General features: G+C 40.1%; 1 protein-coding gene across 1 annotated transcript in view; it reads left to right on the top strand.

The window, feature by feature from the left end:
• The window catches only part of kcnn1a (potassium intermediate/small conductance calcium-activated channel, subfamily N, member 1a), an 88,037-nt gene that overhangs the window by 53,398 nt on the left and 12,705 nt on the right, over positions 1-21,934 (top strand). The window contains exons 4-6 of the mRNA XM_055152176.1: positions 14,039-14,180; positions 17,264-17,374; positions 17,831-17,958. Coding sequence (XP_055008151.1) covers positions 14,039-14,180; positions 17,264-17,374; positions 17,831-17,958 — 381 coding nt within the window. The remainder of the gene's footprint in view (positions 1-14,038; positions 14,181-17,263; positions 17,375-17,830; positions 17,959-21,934) is intronic.

The following is a 21,934-nucleotide window of genomic DNA, read 5'->3' as shown; positions in this document are numbered from 1 at the left end:
TTAAGTAATTTAATGGATTATGTTACAAACTACATTTTGGGGTATGTAATCTGTGATCTGTAGAGGAATACATTTTAAAAGTCACCTTCCCAACACTGCCTGTTGTTAGCATTAGCGTTAGGATCTCATAAAATCACTACACCTGTCTCATTTCAGCACGGCCTTTGTGGTCCGTGGACACTGCAGGTTTGGAGCACTTCTGTTGTGGCGACTCTTCTTGCAGCGTTTTTCTTTTGCAGGTGTTTTCTTGGCTTTCATCGTTTCGCGCTTTGCGTTGTTTCTCTATTTGCAGCGCATTTGATGATGATGCATTTGTCTTTGTTTCTTGCAGCGCATTTTTTTCATTTGCACCACGTTTTTTTTTTTTTGTAACTCATTTAAACTTGTGTTTGACCCTGTGAATTTGCATCATTTCTGTACTTGAAGTTGTTTTCTCTAAATGAGACGCACTGAGCTGTTGCAGTGCGTTTGGCCCCCGTTGGCCACCATAGTTTTGCCCTGTCAGAAGGAAAAGTTAGTTGGATTTTGAGGTGCAAAAGTGTGCCAAACTTCAAAATATAGTTCTATATATTCATTATGAAAATACCTACATCACCATAGATTGGAAGAGGAAGGTATTGTAGCTAATTAACTAAACTAAATAAGTAGAGGAAAGAGGAAAAACAGCAGCTCACTAATTCATGTCTCTGCTCACGGTGCAGTTTTTAATCCTGATAATGAGTGCTTTTCAGCTCTTTGGACACCTGAGCGCTGCTGTCTGTGGCTTCATGCTGTGTGTGTAGGACAGGTTCATTATCACTTTGAGCTGGTGATCAGTACGGCTCACACGTCCCAGAGACCGAGGCCCGTGTCCCCACATAGCCTCTCGCTGCCGCACATCTGCTCACCCGTTTGTGCTGGGGGAGCTTTAATAAGAGACCACTGCCATCGCCGTTCTTATTCTCAAGGTCATTTGGTTTGTTACAACTTGTGGCCATGACAGTTTGATCAATGTTATCAGCGTGGCCTTGTCCCAATACACACTTCTCTTCACAAATGCAGTGAGTGTGGAGCGATTCGGACTTCAGGCTAGTACACTCCCATAATGCATTTCACTGGAATGTTTTGTAACAGTTCTTGTACCTTTGCGATTGAACAGCCAGCGCTCACTTCACAGGAGAGCGCAGTGTGGGTCTGGGGACAGGGCCACAGGACACAATCACCTGATCTGACTTCTGTGGCTACTGTGGTCATGGTTGGCTGCTCTTGTGGCTGACTGGCAGGCACACTGAGCACTTTTTAAACTTTCTGAATTTTTGCGATACTGATATGCTACTTTTTATGACAATGCAGCGGGCTTTCTACACCAAACAGGGTAGAAGGAGTTGCTGTTGGAACTTAAGACGTACCAGGAGAGAGAGGAGCAGAGGAGGAAGCCAAGGAGAAGGTCTACCAACAGCGAGAGGAGGAGTGGATGATAACAATCCGTGTATCATTCATTTTTCAATATAAAACGAAACATAAGAAAACAAAAAAACAACAGTTTTCTTCATTATTTGTCTCCAAAACCAAAATGAAAAAACGGATAACGATTTAACGATAGTTTTTTCAGTTTTCGATTTTGTGTTTAAATGAAAAATGGAAAAAACGGTTAATGGCCGTTTCTCGGTTACGTGACTCCCGTGACTGCGATGCCGGACTTTTGCACTGCATATGGACAGAACCAGGACTGATCCAGGTCCGGGACTAGACCGGAACCAGAGCGTGACTGAGACCGGGAGCAGAGCGGGATTGAGACCGGGACCAGACCAGGACAAGACAGGACAGGGTCAAAGCTCGGAGTTCGCTCTGGTCCCGGACCTGGATCAGTCCTGGTTCAGTCCATATGCGGTGCAAAAATCCGGCATCGCAGTCACGGGAGTCACACAAACGGGAAACGGTTGTTATCCATTTTTTCCATTTTTCATTTAAACGCAAAATCGAAAACTGAAAAAACGAATCGTTGTCCGTTTTTTCATTTTGGTTTTGGAGACAAATAATGAAGAAAACAGTTGTTTTTTCATTTTCTTATTTTTGGTTTTATATTGAAAAATGAATTAACGAATGATGCACGGATTGATAACACTTTCCTCCAGGAGAGAAAAACGTTGATAAAGAGGGAGCAGTAGCTGTTGGCTGAACTTAAGACCCAACGGGAGAAAGTTGCCGAGAGGACTGCAAAGGAGGAGGCCAAAGAGAAGGTCTACCAACAGAGAGGAAGAGTGTCAGGCTAAAGAAAAGTTGAAAGAAAGAATGGAACTGGTGGAAAGAGAGGCAAGGTTCTCCAAAAGAGAGGCCTTCAATGAGACAGAGGAGTGGGTTCATTCAGACACTTACCACCAGCAGGAGGAGTGTCAGGTCAAAGAAGAAAGCCTGGCTCAAGATGGAGATGATGGAAACAGCAAAAAGCAGAGGCTCACATGTAAGGCCATCAAAAAGCTGACGAAAGACAAAGATCATGAGTGGAAAGAGAAAACCTGACTCCTTCAGAAAGATGAGTTGGAGAAGACACTCGAGGAGGTGGAAGTCCATGAAGTTTCTCAAAGTGGACAAAGTCAGTGAAGCAAGAAGGAGCCAGGACCTGCACATGTGTGTGGAAGTGTTTATTTATGAACCTCCTAAACAGACCGAGGAAGAGAAGAAAGATGAAGAAGCTCCTAGTACTAATGTAGCCACCGTCAAGAGGCCAAGAACTCAAAAGAGCCTCCAGCCCAGAAGGTTCCATCGACTCCAAATCAAAGCAACAACATCAAGAAGAAGAAGAAGAAGAAAAAGAAGAAGAAATACTGTGTGACTCGTGACTCGCTCTCCTTTGGTCATAGCAGAGAGATAAAAAAGCAAACAAAACACAGCAAAAAAGAAAAAAATTAATCTCTGTGTAATTTTTCTTTTTGATGTGCTGGGTAATTGGGAAAGTGTTTTACGTGGCTTTTTTTTTTTTTTTGTCACTTGCAGATCGTTTACAGCAACAGCAACAAAAGAAAAATCACCACAATATAAAGTCTGACAGGCATGGACACTACAAAACTACGACGGAATCAAATGGTTGTGATTAGGGATGGGCATTAGTCAATTAATCGATAAATGATCATTAAGAATTTCATCGATTACGTTAATTTTAATTGACAAACCGAATGTAGGTTGCTGTGTGTAGCCTGACCAAACAGGTGTGTACATGTGTCTCTGCACTCAGAAGGAGCGAGATGCAAACATTTGGTCAGTCTGCAACGTACTGAAGCACAAATGTGTATTTAACAATGATTTGTACCAGAAATTCCACGCTTTCCGTTGCGTTTGGGACAAGTGTGAGTCCATGTGCACAGTGTATAAAGCAGCACATATGTTTCAGTGTCCAGTGGGAAAAAGTTTTACCAGGTGAGAGTCGCTCAATGTCGATGACGAGTCCCCACCTCCCTCCCCCCGTACGCTGTCCTGGTTTTGACCAAGGCAAATATGGTCACACTAACCTGTATTCACCTGAGTCATGTCTTTTAATCGGACAGAAATTTAACCGCATCAACGACACAAGAGCTGTAGTTTTATCTTTGCTTAGTTTATGTAAATTAGCGATGTGGTTTTAAGTTTTGTTTCTGTGAGAGTTGAACAAAACTGAATTAAACACATTATAATGTCAAACGGGCTGATGTGGCTCTAGAGTGGTTATGGTTTATATGTCGTAAAGCTGAATTTATTTATGCAGATTAGTGCAGATAGTAATAATAATGATGATCATTTTAATATAAAAACATTAATGATTAATCGATAATCGATCGTTAATTCTTCCGACGATCGATTAAGAACATTTCATCCAATGCCCGTCCCTATTTGTGATGATTTGAAGTGATTGCTAAATGAAGATTTAGTGCAGCTCAAACTCTATTTTCAAATACAAGTCTTTTCTATACAAATGTAAGATTATTACACAACCAGCATGGCCATTGCAGTCCAGAGGTTTGCTAAAAATGGTTGGAGTATTGCAGCTTACAATATTCGCGAGTTTTCAGACGAGACGAGAATATTAAACTTAATTCATTCAAAAGTATTCTGACACGATAAAGACTTAAATTATGTTTTTACCAGGTTGTTCCACAGCTCCTTTTTTTTTCTTGTTTTTTTACATGGACATTTTGTACTGCTGCCAAAAACAAAACAAAACAAAACAAAAACATGGCAAATTTCCATGGTAGTAGTAGTAGTAGTAGTAGTAGTAGCAGTAGTACGAGTAGTTTATTCTGTTGCAGCACTACTAAACAAAACAAAACATAGACTACACCATGGATCATGACCAAAAGGGTTTATGCTGAAGTAAAAAGTTATTTTATTGCCAAACCCTGTTAAACAATGACAGAATTCTAAGAAAGAAAAGCAGCGTAAGTTTGCATTTACAATTTCACTTGCGACTTGTGTGTAAAACATCTCTAAAGCCGATAGAAACATTGTAAAAATGAGCACTAATAATCCATGACAAAAAGCCTCACCTGCACCACCACTGCTCAATACTTGCCAAATATAAATTGCTCAATTTGAATAACTTCCTTAAATGTAATCAAATGTTAACATTATTCAGAATCATACATAACTCAGCTGCCCCCCCACTGAGAAAGTTTGTGGTGCTCACTTCAGAGAAGACCTGCCGAGCCACAGAGTCCACAGCCAGAGGACAGTGCAGTGTTCCAAGATGCAGAACCTCATTTGGTCAATCATCATTCTCATATAGAGCCATAAGCCTCTGGAACAGCCTCTCCCATGAAATTATATCATGTACTAATTATGAAAAGTTTGCAGGCCTGGCCAAACAATGACTTTTAACTAAACAGACCTGTACACATTAATCTGTCCTGTATGAATGCAGCAATAAGAACTGTAACTATGTAAATAGTGTTTGGATGTGGTGACTGAGACTGAATGGGACTAGTTTGACTTTTAGCTTGACTGGATGAATGACTGCATCACTCGACATTGTATTGTATTTTATTGGCATGTTCATCCATTTATGACATCAACCTGTCCAGGGACTGAAGGTGGAAATGAGCAATTTTGCTAGAACCTAGTACAAGCAAATGACCTCTTTATGTAGTTCTATGTTTTTATTTACATCGTCCCTGACAAATAAACAAATAAACTAAACTAAACTAAATAAACTAAACTTACTGTATATATATATATGTGACAAAATATAAATTAAAACAAACAAAATGTAATGCATAAATCATTCATTCCAGAGCTCTAGATCTTTCAAACTATAACGGTTTATACTCTTTTTTTTTTTTTACAGACTTCTACAGCGTTAGACTTTTTTAAATTACCACTCAGATTGTTCCATATATTAACCCCTTGAACAGAAATACAATCACTTTTTTCCTTAGTTCTTAACTTCATTTTTTAAAAGATGTCTGTTCTTCTAAGGTTATACTGACTCTCTGCTCAAATAATTCCTGTAGACAAGGAGAGAGAAGATGATTCTAGACTTTGTGCATCACTACGGCTGTACTCAGGTCAGCAAGATCAAAAAATTGAAGTACTTTTAGCTTAACAAAAAGAGGATTTGTTGGTGCATAATGATTTGCATGATTAATTATCTTGACCTTCATTTAGAGTAGAAAAATTGTATTAATATTTGATTTATTGGTAACAATCTTTTTTGACCTTCCATCTCGAGCTCAAACATTTAAATGGTTACAGTTATACGGCACCTGGAAGGCACCCAAAGCACTTTACAATAAAGAAACACTCTCCCATCCCCACACATCCACGCAATAAGGTGTACAGATACTGAGGGCAAGTGTTAAGTGTCTTGCCGAAGGACACAATGTCAGTATTCCCCTGAGGAAGCGGGGTTCAAATAAAAAATCTTTAGGGGAAAAACACACAAATGAAATGCACACAATATATTTGGTTTGTAGTTCTTGAGACAGTTCATCTACTTAAAGGTTCACTGTGTAACTTTTCTGGTGGAGGGTCTGTCAAATGCTTTTTTTCCATGGAGATGTTATTGCTTTGTCTGGAATGTTTCACAGTATGGCTTTAAACCTTTCTATCATGGAGACCAAACCTGACCAAGTTACAGGTCAGATTTGTGCCTGTTTTATTGGTATTATTGAAGTCTAAAAAACACCTGAAAGTGAATAAATACAGTCATACTGTGGAACATTCCAGCGTATCCATAACAACAAGCAAGTGATGGACCCCAACCAGAAAAGTTACACAATGCACATTTAAAGTAATATACATTTATTATTTTAGTTTCCACTATAGTTGTGATGTTTGAAGGCAACCATTTTTGATTTTTGTGGAATTTAGTGTCTGATTTAGTGTAATTTATCTACTGCATTTGACCCGTCCTTCAACCACTGTTACTGAGGCAACGTGGCAGGAGCAGTTGGCAAAGGGAGACCCAGCTTCTTGATCTTGGACAGGGCTCTCCAGCCTTTTTTCTCCAGTGAGCTACCTTTTACAAAACAAAAATGCGAGAGAGCTACCAATTTTATTAGTCGCAAAGAAAGTAAATATAAGACAAGACATAGGCTACTTTCAGACTGCAGCCTGAAGTGACCCAAATCCGATTTTGTGGCCTCTATGTTCCTGTATCTGATCTTTTAATGACAGTCTGAACCACACAGATCCGATTTTTTCAAATGTGACCCAGGACACTTGGATATGTGCTCCTGAAACTGATACATATCTGATCTTTTGACATGTGACTTCAGTCTGAACGGCCAAAGTGCATTCATCCACCTACACGTTATCAACAAGACACAAACGTCACTATTCTGCGCTGAAGTAGGAGAAAATTGTTAATGAACTCCGTGTCACTGAAACGAAGCACTTGGTTACGTCTCCACATCCACACGTTCCTTTCATCTGACATTTCTGCCGCTGTCCCACAAAACACCACGGCCAAAAACCTCGTCCTTCTCCTTCTCAATCTCCTCCTTAAAACAAGTAAGTTGTTCATGTTCTGGCTCCGGTACGAGAGGAACTTTAAAATCTCCAGGTGCTCAATGCTGCGTCCATGTTTGGACAACTTCCGTAAACACAGAGCACGCTCACTGCGGTTGACGTCATCGTGCACATGCGGGACACTTTCGGGCCGTTTAATGTTCACACTGGAGTCACATACAAGTCACATTTAATTGGAAATGTGAACGAGCTCGCAAAAACATTGGATTTCACAAAAAAATCTAAATTGAGCATTAAGCCCTGCAGTCTGAACGTAGCCTTTGATGAAGAACAGTTAGATTCTTATAAAACATAAACCATTATCCATTTATCGGTGCACCAAGTCAGGCATCAAAAATAATACAAATTGCACTTATTATCCACAGTACACAGAATTCAGAAATCCCTTGGTGAGCTACTTGGAAGGGGGTGGAGAGCTATTGGTACCTTCCGAGCGACAGGTTGGAGACCCCTGATCTGGGATGTTGATCAGGAGTTTCTAGCTGGAGCATCAACTTTCTTACTTGTTGAGATATGATCATTTAATGGTGTGGTTGAATTGGAAAACATTATCTCTAATATCAGTTTCAGTTTATTTTTGGATGTTCCCGTTATATTTCTCACTAAAATACTGTACACAAATATAGAACCTTGAAGCTTGTATATCTCACAGTTTACCTACACCATAACTAGATGTATTTTGTATTGTGTAGACTTTGTTGAGCGCTTGCTGTAGCCATTTTTCTTGGTCCAGATTGAGTCCAAAGTGGTGCCAGTTCTTGTCCATGCTAATCCGAATCCGACACAGTATATTGAGAGCCCTAAACTCTTCCATCGATCAGCCCGCCGTGTATTTTGGCCCTCTCCGCTCGCCGTATATTCCCATCTTGCAAAGGGTTATTTACGCTTCGGGACATCCGCTCCCGAGGTACGCATCAGGCCGGAGGAGGGGGAGGGGGGAGGGGGGATGGCGCTAATAAAAGACGAAATATTTACTCGCTACGTTTTATCGCCATGGGAACGATGCTTTGTGCATTTCTGTCAGCCTTATTTATGGCCTGTGTTTACGGTCACTTGAGAAAGCCGATGCCTGATGGTTAATATATTGTCCGGTTCTACCTGCACCGAGCGCCGTGTGAGTCTCTGTGTTAGGGCAAACTGAACATAGGCTGCGTTCACATGAAGTAATAAGTTTAAAGTTGAGGTGTAGGCTATAAAATCTGATCTGGTTGAGGGTTTAAAGCTCACGATGTAACTTTTCAAGGTTAAGAGTCTGCCACGTCGTTGTTTCCACCAAGATGTTCCTTCCCTAGCCTGGAATGTTCCACAGTATGGCCGTAAACTTGCCTATCTCCATAGTGACAAGCAAGGAGTACAATCAGGCCAAGTTACAGGTTAGATCTGTGGAGAGGAGAGACCGTTCAGGATCAGAGTACATGTTTTTGCATTGTATTTTTGACAAATTAAGCAGCTGTAATGGAGGAAAGGCATGGTAGATGTGTTTTTAATGCCATACTGTGGAACATTTCAGTCAAAGCGGTAACATTTCCGTGGAGAAATGTAAGCGCGGGACTGGGAATCCACTTCTCCGTCAGCACCAACTCGTTTTCAAACCACTTACCCTGTGCATGTGCCTTTGTCATTAAACATAACTAAACTGAAATGGTTTTTCATCGTAGCTATAAAAAAGTGGAGTTTATTGTTGTCAGTTACCGTGACAACAATGTCCCAGTCCCAAGAATAAAATATTGAGTTTGTGGATGGATCAAAAACTCAAGTCTAAAGTTGCACCACGTAACTTTTTTACAGGGAGAATCCATGAACATTGTCTCTCTACTGAGGTTATTGTTTTGCTCAGAATGTTCCACCGTAATTCATTACAAACTTGTCAATCTCCATGGAGAAGTGCCAATATAAGATATATTTTTAAGCAATAAAAACACCTCAATGATTGAAAGAAGAGTACTGTATTTTCTGGGCTATTAGACGCGCTCTTAAGCCTCCAACCTCATCAAAAAACCACTGCGCGCCACAATCCAGAGCACCCTGTACAAGAATCCACTCAGGTGTCCCAGCACGACTTTAGTAAACTACAAAGCCGCACCACCCGCAGAACACACAAACACACACGGAGCAGACAGCGAAACACACACAGACACACTCATCACTCCACGCTGACGAGGAACGGAACGGAGGAACAAACCGAAAAAGCGAGTGCAATGTGCCACTTCTAGACACAACTGAACAACTGAGTCACTGTGAACACGCCGACAATCCGTTGGTCCCAGACAGCACCTTCCCTACACGCCACAACTGAACAAAGCCCAGAGTCACCGTGAACGAACAAACAAACAAAACCACTCACCCATCACACTGTTGTGTTTCCTTTAAAGTCCAGTGAGGTTTATTTGTGAAAAAAGTTCAAAAATAGACCATTTAATGACAGTGCGTTTTATAATCCAGAGCCCGGAAAATACAGTAAATCTAATCCTACACAGTGGAACGTCTAAGGCAACACAATCACAATCACCATGGAGACAGTAACTTTTTCTGATGGAGGTGCCAAAAAAGTTTCATAATAACAAGTATTGATTTTTATATTAAACTTTTTCAATAAAGATAAATAAATAGATTAGACTTAGACTTAGACAAACTTTATTGATCCACAAGGGAAATGATTTGGACACAGTAGCTCACACGTCACAATATAATATAATAACTAAGAGTAAAAACATAAATGGTGATAATAAATTCAAATTAAGCAGCAAAAATAACAAGAGACTCGTGTCAAATAAGACATAATTATATTTAAAAAACAATGAAAGTAGTGACTGATACTGTATTGATCCCTAAGAAAGTTCAAACTGTCATTCCTCTAGAGTTTTATTATCTCTTTTGTGAACGCAGCCTATTACAATATTTAGCTAGCAGATGGAGCCAGGGCCCCAAGGAGACAGGTAAAGAGACAGCGGTGTCAAATTCAATGAGCGTCGTCTTTTGTCCCAGTGCAGACCCAGGCAGCTCTCAATATACTGGACCTTTTCCTGGAGCATGCAGGGCACAGCTCCCCCTGCATGGTACAGACTGCTGCTGCATGACGCCCAAAGTCACCCTCCAACCATCCCCCAGACAACAAACCGACCTACCAACCCGGTGCTCGACCCAGAACCGTACCCCCATCCAACGGGATAGTCCAGTATTTTGTGAAAAGGAGACAACAGCGACGGAAAAAGGAAAACGGTTCAATATGACACGCGGGTGAATCGTGCAGGTTTGGAGAAGCAGACATGAGCATCTTGTTTTGACGTGTCCATGAAGTATTACGTTACTTTCTGATCTGCGTAATGTTTCCTCATCACAAACACACCTAGAGTTGAGGTTTGTTTCATTCACGCATGTTTAATTCTCTCACAAACCCTGCAGATTTAGGCTGGGTTCTTCTCTCAAACCGAAAACACTCTGTTCCGCCTTCTGATGTCATGTGGTAATACAGGAAGTTCTCCACCGTGTTTTCAAAATCCATGCACCTTCACTTGAATCATAGACTCTATTCACCAGGAAGACGTTGCGAAAACATTGGAAACGTTTGGAAACATGCGATGACAACTTCCTTTGGGCTCTGTTCAAGTTGTCATCACATGTTTCCAAACATCTTCCTGGTTTGTGACGTAAGCGTGAATAGAGCCCATTTGGATCATTTCAGTGCTACAATTGCCAATCTGTACTGAACTAAAGGTAAAAGGTATCTGTTACCTTGAAAAGTGCCACTACATGACATCACAGGTTGGAACAGAGCAGTTTTTGAGGAGGTAATAACATTCTAACGTGGCTAAAAGCTGCAGTTGTTGTTTAACGCTGATGTCACTTCCGGGTCCAACCAGAAACTTCACAGCTGATTTCTAGCTTTGGTTTTGTTCCTTATTCATTAAACAAAAGACAGTCACCTTTTAAAAAATGTACATAATGCAGTAATAATCTATATAATATCAATCAATAATATCAGAGGATTAGTGTATATCTAACTAACTTCTGGCCAGTGCTAATTTACTTCTTACATCAACATCCCTCATACATTTTCTGTCACAGTTATAACATAGATCCATGTTTATGACTTTGTTAGGTTTAAGCGTCTGTAATCTCTTTCTGACAAATGAGATTACAGAAGAGATGTCCTGTCTTAAAAAAAATAAAGTTTTCAATCAGCTGATGGACCTGGGAAGTGGCATCACACTTAACAAATTTATGGAAAAGTTATAAATTCAAGTATCAAACTATAGAACTTTTTCACAAAGGCCAGAAGTGTCCCGCTGTAGGTTTGTGGAACTTCTGGTTAATGGTTTTCTGTGGCAAAATGTGTGTGTAAATGTGTGTGTAAATGTGTGCCGTATTCTCCAGCAGCTTCATAAATCTGCCCCGTCACCAAATCTTCAACCAACAAACTCCACAAAGGATAAACATTCTGACATGAAGAATTTATCCACAACTATCAAGAGAAGAAAGTCGAAAGCTTAAAGGAAACAACGACGACGCATTAGTGACACACTGAACAAAACTAATGTTATGGTCCTAGAGATGTGTAACATTCAAACTTCACTAATCTATCTATGCAAATATCCACATCATGAAATTAAGTTTTTATTTTAATTGTAGAATCAGTCTGACTTCACAAGTTCCTTCTGTTTTATTCATGACCATAATATTAGTTTTGTTCAGTGTGTCATTAATGTGTGGTCGCTGTTTCCTTTAACTTTTCATCTTTCTTCTCTTGATAGTTGTGGATAAATTCTTCATGTTTATTCTTTGTGGACCTTGTTGGTTGAAGATTTGGTGACGGGGCAGATTTATGAAGCTGCTGGAGAATACAACACACATTTACACACACATTTACACACAGAAAACCATTAACCCGAAGTTCTACAAATCTACAGTGGGACACTTAAAGGTCTTTTCAAATTCAGAATAAACTGCCAACATTAGAAACATTATTTTAACTTTGGTTGTGTTGCTGATGCATTAATAACTTACTCAGCACCACAATCTGCAACTATGTGATTTCAGACGATCTTTATGTAATTATCACAACAGCCTAAATAGTTCCAACAGAATCGGTGGACAGAAATTACAGTGAAACTTGAAGTCCACACCTTTAGCTGAGCTCCTGTTTGCTTCTCCAAACTGTGCGGACCACTTTCCACAACAGGGACGCACTCAGTTCCTCGGTAATCACGTGTATCTTCACAAAATACTGAACTATCTGTAGGAGCATGAGTAGCCACCAGAATGGGACCACAGCAAAGGCATGAGCAGTTCACAATGAGCAGCAATGGAGTGTCCTGGAGGAGATGTTCAAATTCAAACTCACACCATCTTCCAACAGCTAACTTGTCCATTGTCAAAAGCAACAGAAGAAAAAGCAAAAAAAAAAAAAAAAATACAGTTTAGCTGACTTTTATTCTTCTATTTCCAGTGTGGGATGAGTTTAGGCCTGTCATGAAGAAAATATAGACGATAAATGATATATTTAAGTTAATTTATGAACTGACATAACCCTAAAGCAAATTAATCTCAAAATCTATTCTAAATCTACAATATTGTTAAAAAAAACATGAGTTGCAATAAATAAACAGCAGAATTAAACACTTTAGTACATAGTCTGCATCTGTAATGAGTCAAAAAAGTAATTTATTCAACTTTTTATGGCTCAAATGTCATTACTACGGAAGCCGAGAGGGATCACAACAAACGCAAACGCCGCAACAAATACAAATGCGACAACACAACAAAAAGCCACAACAAACCAAAAAAAGCCACAACGGAAATGACCACGGGACTCTATTTTAATGCAAACGCCGCAACAAATACAAACGCCACAACACAAACACAAATGCCACAACACATTAAAAAGCCACAAAGGAAGTGACCACGGGACTCTATTTTCCGACGGACCGATCAAGTGGCAAGTGAAGAAGAAGAACTACAACGTGAAACGAATAATGATAAAACAATAAATTACTTTTACTTACGTTTCCAACTTCCCCGTTCCTTTACTTTTCACGTTGTAGTTCTTCTTCTTCACTTGCCGCTTGATCGGTCCATCGGAAAATAGAGTCCCGCGGTCACTTCCATTGTGGCTTTTTGATGTGTTGTGGCTTTTAATGTGTTGCGGCATTTGCGTTTGTGTTGCGGCGTTTGTATTTGTTACAGCGTTTGCATTAAAATAAAGTCCCGCGGTCATTTCCGTTGTGGCTTTTTTGGTTTGTTGTGGCTTTTTGTTGTGTTGTCGCATTTGTATTTGTTGCGGCGTTTGCGTTTGTTGTGACCCCTCTCAGCTTCCGTACATTACAGAAGCAAAAATGACCAAAAAATTCACATTAATGTAAAGAAAATGTGAACATACCATAAATATTATATGTATATTGCTCCAAGTGGATATAGTAATTATCATGACAGGCCTAGATGAATTGTGAATGATCATAAATGGACAATGCTAAAACTGAAAACAAAAAGTCAAAAGGTTTTAATTGACATTTTCTTGCAATTTTGATTTTGAAAAGTAAAAAGTCTCCTCCTTGACAGTCCATTGGGAACAGGTTAGGATGGGCTAAATGATACAGAATCATCCTGCGGGTTTATAGATGTTATTTCTAATTTGCAAATGAACTTGGGCCTTTCGTTCGGCGATTCAAGCATGGCTGTCTGCTTCCTTCAGCTCACAACATGTTTGAAACTTCCTGTGAATCTTTTGGGGGAGCAGTCAGATCTCGATTGAAGACCACGTTTGCCACAAGACTTTGGGACATGGATTTTGGATGGTATCCTAATGGAGCCATTTAAATCAAACCATTTTTCATATGGATGATGTTTACATTGAATCATACAACGCTCTTCTCTAAAAATGTCTTTCCTAACTGCTTTGACCCACAATCTGAATGCATACTGTACCAGACCACTCCACACAGTGTAACCCCTAGTTGCACTGATTCTTTCTTCTCCACTCACTTTCCCAGCATGCATGTTTTCAGATAGCTCCGCCCACTGTGACTGACTTGGCCCGCCTCTGCTTGTCTCCGCCCCCCCACAGGTATCATGACAAACAGGAAGTGACCAGTAACTTCCTGGGGGCCATGTGGCTCATCTCCATCACCTTCCTGTCCATCGGCTACGGAGACATGGTACCACATACTTACTGTGGCAAAGGCGTGTGCCTGCTCACCGGCATCATGGTACGTACCTTGATTTATTTAGATATTTTATTATTAGAATATATATGATTTTGTTAAAGTGCTTAACCTGTTTGTTTTACTCTCTTAAAAACATAAAACTAACAGAATTAGTTCATTGTAACAGTTTGCAGTGCTCTTCTGCATTCTGAGCATCCTCATTATTCACACGATGAGTTTATAAGCACTTTTCACCACTTTGAGACCAAAGTGAAGTTTGCCATCACAGAAATGCTAACAACAACTAGCATTCTAATAGTGCACTTTAAATTTAGATACAGACTGTATAAAGAAGTGAGTTAAGTGCATGTGATGTCACTCATAGCACTCGGCTCCAGTCAAATGAAGCTCATTGGGGCATGAGGGTATAGCGGCAAATTTGGAGTATCATAGCAACCAAATTGCCAATCATCAGCGAGGGTGCTAAAAGTACTTCCTCTTCCCTTTGACAGCGTTGCAAAGCACCCACTTCCTGCTAAATCAGTGGTGCAGGTGCTTAGCACAGAACTATAATAACATCTGAAGGTGAAGCCAAGATGGCATCATGTTTTTTCAGGGGTCTGTGCTCCATGGCACATGGGCCAAAAAATTATTTTCTCTTCCACATTTACTTCCTCAATCTGGGAAAGTTCCTCCCACCCATGTGATGTCTGTAAGCAAAAAGGCTCCACGCTGTGCACGTTACTTTTAGCCGCTTTGAGGATTGAACATTTTTAAAACATTTATGTTGTTAAAATAGGAAAGAATCTTACAAAATCTGACCTTTGTGAAAGCAGGATGCCCTGTCAGCTGAACATGGGCAGTTTGAATTCCCAAAATGCACTGTGCTCTCTGTGAGAATTCTATCTGAACCCAAACTCCTGGAGCTGCAGTAAATGGAGCGGCCACTAGTCGGTCTTGAGCCGAGACAGAGGGGGAGGGACTTATCCAGTTTTATTTATAGATCTATTGTGCTTATCAGTGCTGTCAATCAAACCTGTTGAGGAGTGACCTCAGGGAAAGAAGACACCTGATTGGTCTCTTATTAATGTTCATGTCTAGACAAAATAGCAAAATTAAACTACCAGAATCATGTAGAGTGAGTTAATATGAACATCTTAAGACCAAAATGAGAAGTCTGACAGCAGCAGGTACAGAGAGAGGGGACATAGTTTTTCAATAGAAAGTGAAATGGAGCCAGAAGCGTGCCCATACTCACTTTCTAGGTTAGCCATTTATAGAGTCTATGGTACAGGCACAGTGTGGTCTCAAGTGTGTTCTAAGACGTACAGTCCCTGACAAAAGTCTTGTCACTTATCCATTTTGTAGAAACAAAAGCTTATAACCTGACTTTAAATGAATCGATTGGTTTTTAGAAATGTCTCATATAAAAGCTAAAACCCTCCCAAATTATGCTCAATATACTAAAATAAATTTGCTTCACTGAAGAAAGATTGATCATTTAATGAACACAGAAAGGTCAGATTTTGGCAAGACAAAAGTCTTGTCGTCTTGTCATATGATGCACCCAATCCTAGATTACAGCCTCACCTGTGATCAGTTACTGATCAATCAATTAGTGGGTGTGTATAAAAAGAACCCCAGCACACCAGACCTTCACATCAACTGCAACTTGACCTCTGACAACATGCCTAAGATCCACCCTGAGACCAAAGCGTTAATTATCAAGAGGCTGAAGACCAGATCCACTGCTGAGGTGGTGACACCTTCAATGTGTCTCAGTGTCAAGTACAAAGAACAAGAAAAAGATCTGAAATGACTGGAGATGTTTTTGACAAGCCCAGGTCCGGCAGACGCCGCAAGACAACTGCTCGGGAGGACCGTTTGTTGATTCAAAAATCCAAGGCCCCTTTTCCACTGCAGCAGACTCCACCAGACCTGGTCACCTCAAGTCCCTGTGTCAACCACAACAGTTTGTAGAATTCTGTCTCGAAATGGCCTCCATGGTCCAATCAGTGCACAGAAACCAGCACTAAACAAAAGGCAATTAAAAAACCATTGTGTGTGGCATTTGCCAAGGCCCACAGCCTGTTAAAAGGATGGACACTGGAAAAGTGGCAGAAGGTGGATTTCTCAGATGAATCCTCGGTTGAATTACATCACAGCCGCCGCAAATATTGCAGGAGACCTACTGGAGCCTGCATGGATCCAAGATTCACCCAGAAAACAGTTAAGTTTGGTGGTGGAAAAATCCTGGTCTGGGGTTCCATCCAGTATGGGGCTGTGCGAGACATTTGCAGGGTGGAAGGCAAATATCAATAACCTAAAATATCAAGAAGTATTAGCTCCTCTTACATTCCCAACCATAAAAGGGTCAAATTTTGCAGCAGGATGGTGCTCCATCACATACTTCTATCTCTACATCAAAGTTTCTCAAGGTGAAGAAGATCAAGGTGCTCCAGGACTGGCCAGCCCAGTCACCAGACATGAACATCATTGAGCAGGTCTGGGGTAGAATGAAAGAGGAAGCATGGAAGACAAAACCAAAGAATCTTGATGAACTCTGGGAGGCATGTAAGACGCTTTCTTTGCTATTCCTGATGACTTCATCAACAAATTGTATGAATCATTGTGGAACCACATGGATGCGTCCTTCAAGCTCATGGAGTCATACAAGATATTAAATATGGATCTCACAGCACCACTACTTCATTCACTGACGTTATGCAACATATTTTTGTATTTGAAGTAAATTATTTGTTCAATTTTCTGTAGGCGACAAAACTTTTGTCTTGCCAAAATCTGACCTTTCTGAGTTCATTAAATGATCAATCTTTCTTCAGTGAAGCAAATTTATTTTAGTATATTGAGCATAATTTGGGAGGGTTTTAGCTTCATATGAGACATTTCTAAAACCGATCGATTTATTTAAAGTCAGGTTATAAGCTTTTGTTTCTACAAAATGGATAAGCGACAAGACTTTTGTCAGGGACTGTACATTTACAATATATCTGTACTAGACCAAGTCCCATTTAATTTTATTAGTGTCAAATATTTGGGTAGAGTTCCTTTAATCTAATTTTTTTAAAGGAGACATGTTATGCTAATTGTCTAAATGTGTTTCTTGGTGATGTGCGGTGCCAAAGGGGGCGGGCTGCACGGCGCTGGTGGTGGCTGTGGTGGCCAGGAAGCTGGAGCTGACCAAGGCTGAGAAGCATGTCCACAACTTCATGATGGACACTCAACTCTGCAAACGAGTGAGTCCACACGGCTCCACCACACACAGCGCAACACAGCAACTCTCAGGAGGGTTATACCTGTTTATATACTGTTTACTCTAGTGCACCCGGGCTGCTCAGGCTGAGGGGGTGAGGGAGAAAGAGATAGGTAGAAAGATAGAAAGATAGAAAAATAGAAATATTCCACTTAACTCAGTTCTTTACGGTCAGATTGTGCTAAAACAAAACTCAGATTAATAACAAGAATAACAGAGCTTTAGACAGAGCAGTGCTTTCAGTTAGCTGCACACCCCCAGAGAAAGTGGATGACATCAGCTCCAAAGGATCAATGACACTATCAACCGATTAATCGATTAAACAACTAAAGTCCTTGAGCCCTGTTACCTCGTGAGTTGAAAGAGGAAAATCCTGAAATGCTGCTTTAGCGTGCGCTGTCCGTGGTGCTGAAAAGACTGAAGTGTCGTTCGCCCTCAGGTAAAGAACACAGCTGCCAATGTACTCAGGGAAACATGGCTCATCTATAAACACACCAAGCTGGTGAAGAAGATCGATCACGCCAAGGTGCGCAAACACCAGCGCAAGTTCCTCCAAGCCATCCACCAGTAAGTCCCTCTCTTATCTCTGTACGGCTTTGTGGAGCTGTATGTGTGTTAGTGGTTATGGTGTGTGTTAGACTGGGTTAAAAATGACACATGTGTTTTGGACTAACAATATATTCTGTATTCTAGCCCTGATCAGCCATTACACTATGACAAGAGGAGCGGCTCGGTGTGTTTAGGATGTGTTGTTTAGTATTTATTTCACTTATAGTCTATTGATACGTTGCAGTGACATCATCCTGGAGAGGGGCTGCACGTATGTCTATGGAAGAATGTTAAGCAGTTTCCATGGTGACATAATGCACACATGAGGGTCAGTCCATATGAAATCAGCCATTTTCGAGGAATCTCCCCTATGAGACATCTCAGATTTGACTGAAAACATTTCAAAAAATATTTAAAATGACCAAATGAAAGAATCTCAAATTTTAGCTCAATCCCTTGAATCGTTCCTGAGCTATGGCCCGTTGAAATGTTGGGGCCATGCTCACTTTTTCAGACACCTTAATTTATAAGCATGTTTGAGAGACCAGAACTTCATAAAAAATAGATCTGGGAAGCTGAGCATTTGTATTATTGTAGATTCTTGGTGATAGATTCTGAATCTGTTGTCAAATATTGAGTATCTTTATTAAGGGGGGCGCTGTGGGCCCCCAAAATCTATAAAAAATGTCTCTTATTCAGAAACTAGAGGGGCTATTGAAATAAGTAAAGTATCAGAATGTAGGAAAGAGTTACACTCCAACAGGGTCAAGTTAAACCTGTGATATTCTTTCAAGTTGTTGACAAAAAATTTTAAAACTCATGTCGGTAACAGAGGGAATGAAATATGCAGCACTTTTTGGGAAATAAATCCAAACAGTGATAACTCTTGGTTCTCACTTCCATATCCTTAACAAACTGGTTTGAATATTTGCTTCATATAGTTTTCTACCATATGGTACAAGATTAGCCTGAAAAACCTCTTACTTTTTGACTCATGAGATTTTTTATTAAGAAAGTTCATGATAACGGAGGGAAAAGTAACGGAGGGAAAATTGTGCAAACAAGTAGAAGGTGCAGGATTTTGATCATTTGTCAACTTTTTTTCTTCTGAATACTTTAATATTACTTCAAAATGAAAGGAAACTATTTCTATAAAATATGTCAGTCCTTCCAAGCAATTTTTTATAATTTTAAATACATTTTTTTTTAAAAAATCATGTACCTTCATCAACAGTTCAAAGATGGAATAACACAAGATATGATGAAATACATCCATTTATTTACATGATTTGCAGGTCTTTGAAATTTGGGAAATAATTTTTGTTCCATGTTTCATACATGGTCTGTTTAAAACATATGGAACTTTAGAACCAAAAATGGTACAGAAAAAAGGTCAACAGTTTCATAAACTAGAGTACATATGTATCTGTTCAATACATTTTTATATCAGATGCATTAACTTGAGTTTTTGGCCTTGATGTTTACTTCTGCTTGACCGGGCCCAATAATACAAATGTTCAGCTTCCCAGCTCTATTTTTATGAAGTTCTGGTCTCTCAAACATGCTTATAAATTAAGGTGTCTGAAAAAGTGAGCATGGCCCCCAAATTTCAACGGGCCATAGCTCAGGAACGATTCAAGAGATTGAGCTAAAATTTGAGATTCTTTCATTTGGTCATTTTAGACATTTTTTGACATTTTTTCAGCCAAATCTGAGATGTCTCATAAGGGAGGGAGGTTGATTTCATATGGACTCACCCATTAGCAAAACACTGCTTGATAATTTTTTTTAGATCATCTAAAAACTCAAGAAAAATGTTTAATGGATTTAAACAGCACATTTTCAGGAGCCTGTGATCTATATTCATGGTTCTGTTTAGGAGTTTAATTTCAACTGTTGGCTATGATTTTGGTTTATTTGACATGGCACAAATCAGCTTGCCTTTTGTAGTTCCAGCTAAATCCATTCTTTCTGATCAGATTGTGTTAAAATAAAGCTCAGATTAAAGTCTATGTTGAGTAACAGAGCTTCAGCTTCAGACAGAGCAGTGCTTCCAGTTAGCTTCACCCACCAGGATACAAAGTATCACATCAGCTGCAAAGTATCAATCAGCAGTTAGCCTTGTGTGGTCATAATGTTTTGGCTGACTGAAGGTCCTGATGTCGGTTTTACCTCCCTGACGTTTAGGAGCGGACAATAATGAACAAGATCAGCCTGTTTCTGTGAACTGCACTGGATCGTACTGTGGGGAAAATTGGAATAGTGGTCATACAAGTCGATATTTTAACAAAAATATAAAATTACAGCCTCCACTTGTGTAGTGTTTGCTGTAGGGCGAGGAGACTTCACCAGTGTAAGTGACAGACTCAGCAAACACAAAGAATTCAGTGAACTGTCGATAAATAACAGATACTTTGTAGTGATAGTAGTAGTAGTGTACAGCTTTGACCACTATTCACATTGTTTCCCAGCAGGACTCTTTATAGTTCACAGTTTTGGGCACAACAGGTTGCGTTCATGTGAAGTCGTAACAATGTAAAGGGCCTATCATTTCAAACTCAGGACAAAAAAAAAAAAAAGAATTAAGGAACTGTATGTAAGATTTTGATTTAAAATTTCATAAATCACATATAACTTTTACTGATAACAAGCTGATTTCTTGTTAAATGTTGGTGTCTTGTTTATTTGTGTTATAATAGACTCTATTCACACTTATGTCCCAAACCAGGAAGATGTTTGGAAACATGTGATGACAACTTCCGGCAGGGCCTGGTTAGAACTTGGATGGGAAACCAGTGGGACAGTCAGGAGCCACAGGGGGGCGCCAGTGGCAAAAACTGCCATTGTGTCCTTAGGCAAGACACTTCACCCACATTGCCTAGTATGAAAAGTGGTGTGTGTGTGTGCGTGAGTGATGGTGGTCAGAGGGGCCGATGGTGCAGATTGGCGGCCTCGCTTCCATCAGTCTGCCCCAGGGCAGCTGTGGCTACAGTAGTAGTTTAACACCACTGAGTGTTGAGTGAATGAATAATGAACTGTAAAGTGCTTTGAGTATCTTAAAAGGTGTTTTATAAATGCAATGATTAATTAATTAATAATTAATTATACCTCAGTTTTCATCATTTCTCCACTGACACATGAGCACACTGGTACATGTGATTAGAAGAGATGAGAGACACATTCCAGATGATTCCAAATAGCACATACGTCTGCAGTCTTCATTTGACCTCTGATCACATTTACTTCAGTGGGTTTGATCACAGTCGGTCGGTGAGTCCAGTGTCGGGAACTACACCAGAAGTTGTCATCACATTGTTTCCAAACGTCTTCCTGGTTTGTGACGTAAGTGTGAATAGAATCTGGTGTTTTGTGTCTCTATCTGATAATCCAATCAGAAACAGAATGAGCGTCACGTGCATCTGTCACTTGGGTTGCCAGTTTAAGTGCTGAAATCTAACTGTTCTAAAATGCCTTTCTCTGATCTGAATGGTCACTATTTAAACCCCAGCACCTGCAGCCAGTCATGAATCAGTGTTAGTGCAGTGAACTCTGGAGGTTCTGAGCTTTCACATGAGCAGAGGCGGTGCTACCATTAGGCAAAAGTAAGCGGCTGCCTAGGGCCCCCAAAACTGGAAGGGCCCCCAACCTATTACCCTCAGTGCCACTAACGGATGAGGCCTCAGAGCAATTAGATTTTCTCTCAATATGACATTAAATGAGAGTAGTTTACTTTTAAACAATAATCATAAGAAAAATAATCATAATCGTATGCAATAGATGTAAACAAATATGGAATTGCATGCTGGGAAATATTTTGGTCGGAGGCAAGAAACACGGTAGTGGTCAAACACAGTGCGTAACCTCGCGTATTTATCCCTGATAATGGTAAATTCCTGCTGCATTATCGGATGCACAAATAGAAGCACGGAAGAAGGAAAATGTCTTTTTCGTATTTTGAGTGAAAAGAACTGCTAACGGTGAATTAAACGGCTTT

Source organism: Boleophthalmus pectinirostris, unplaced genomic scaffold (genome assembly GCF_026225935.1).
Source record: "Boleophthalmus pectinirostris isolate CB_2022bp ecotype Guang Dong unplaced genomic scaffold, ASM2622593v1 HiC_scaffold_16, whole genome shotgun sequence".
NCBI lineage: Eukaryota > Metazoa > Chordata > Actinopteri > Gobiiformes > Gobiidae > Boleophthalmus > Boleophthalmus pectinirostris.
The sequence above is the reverse complement of the archived record's forward strand: the minus strand, read 5'-3'. Positions and strand labels throughout refer to the sequence as shown.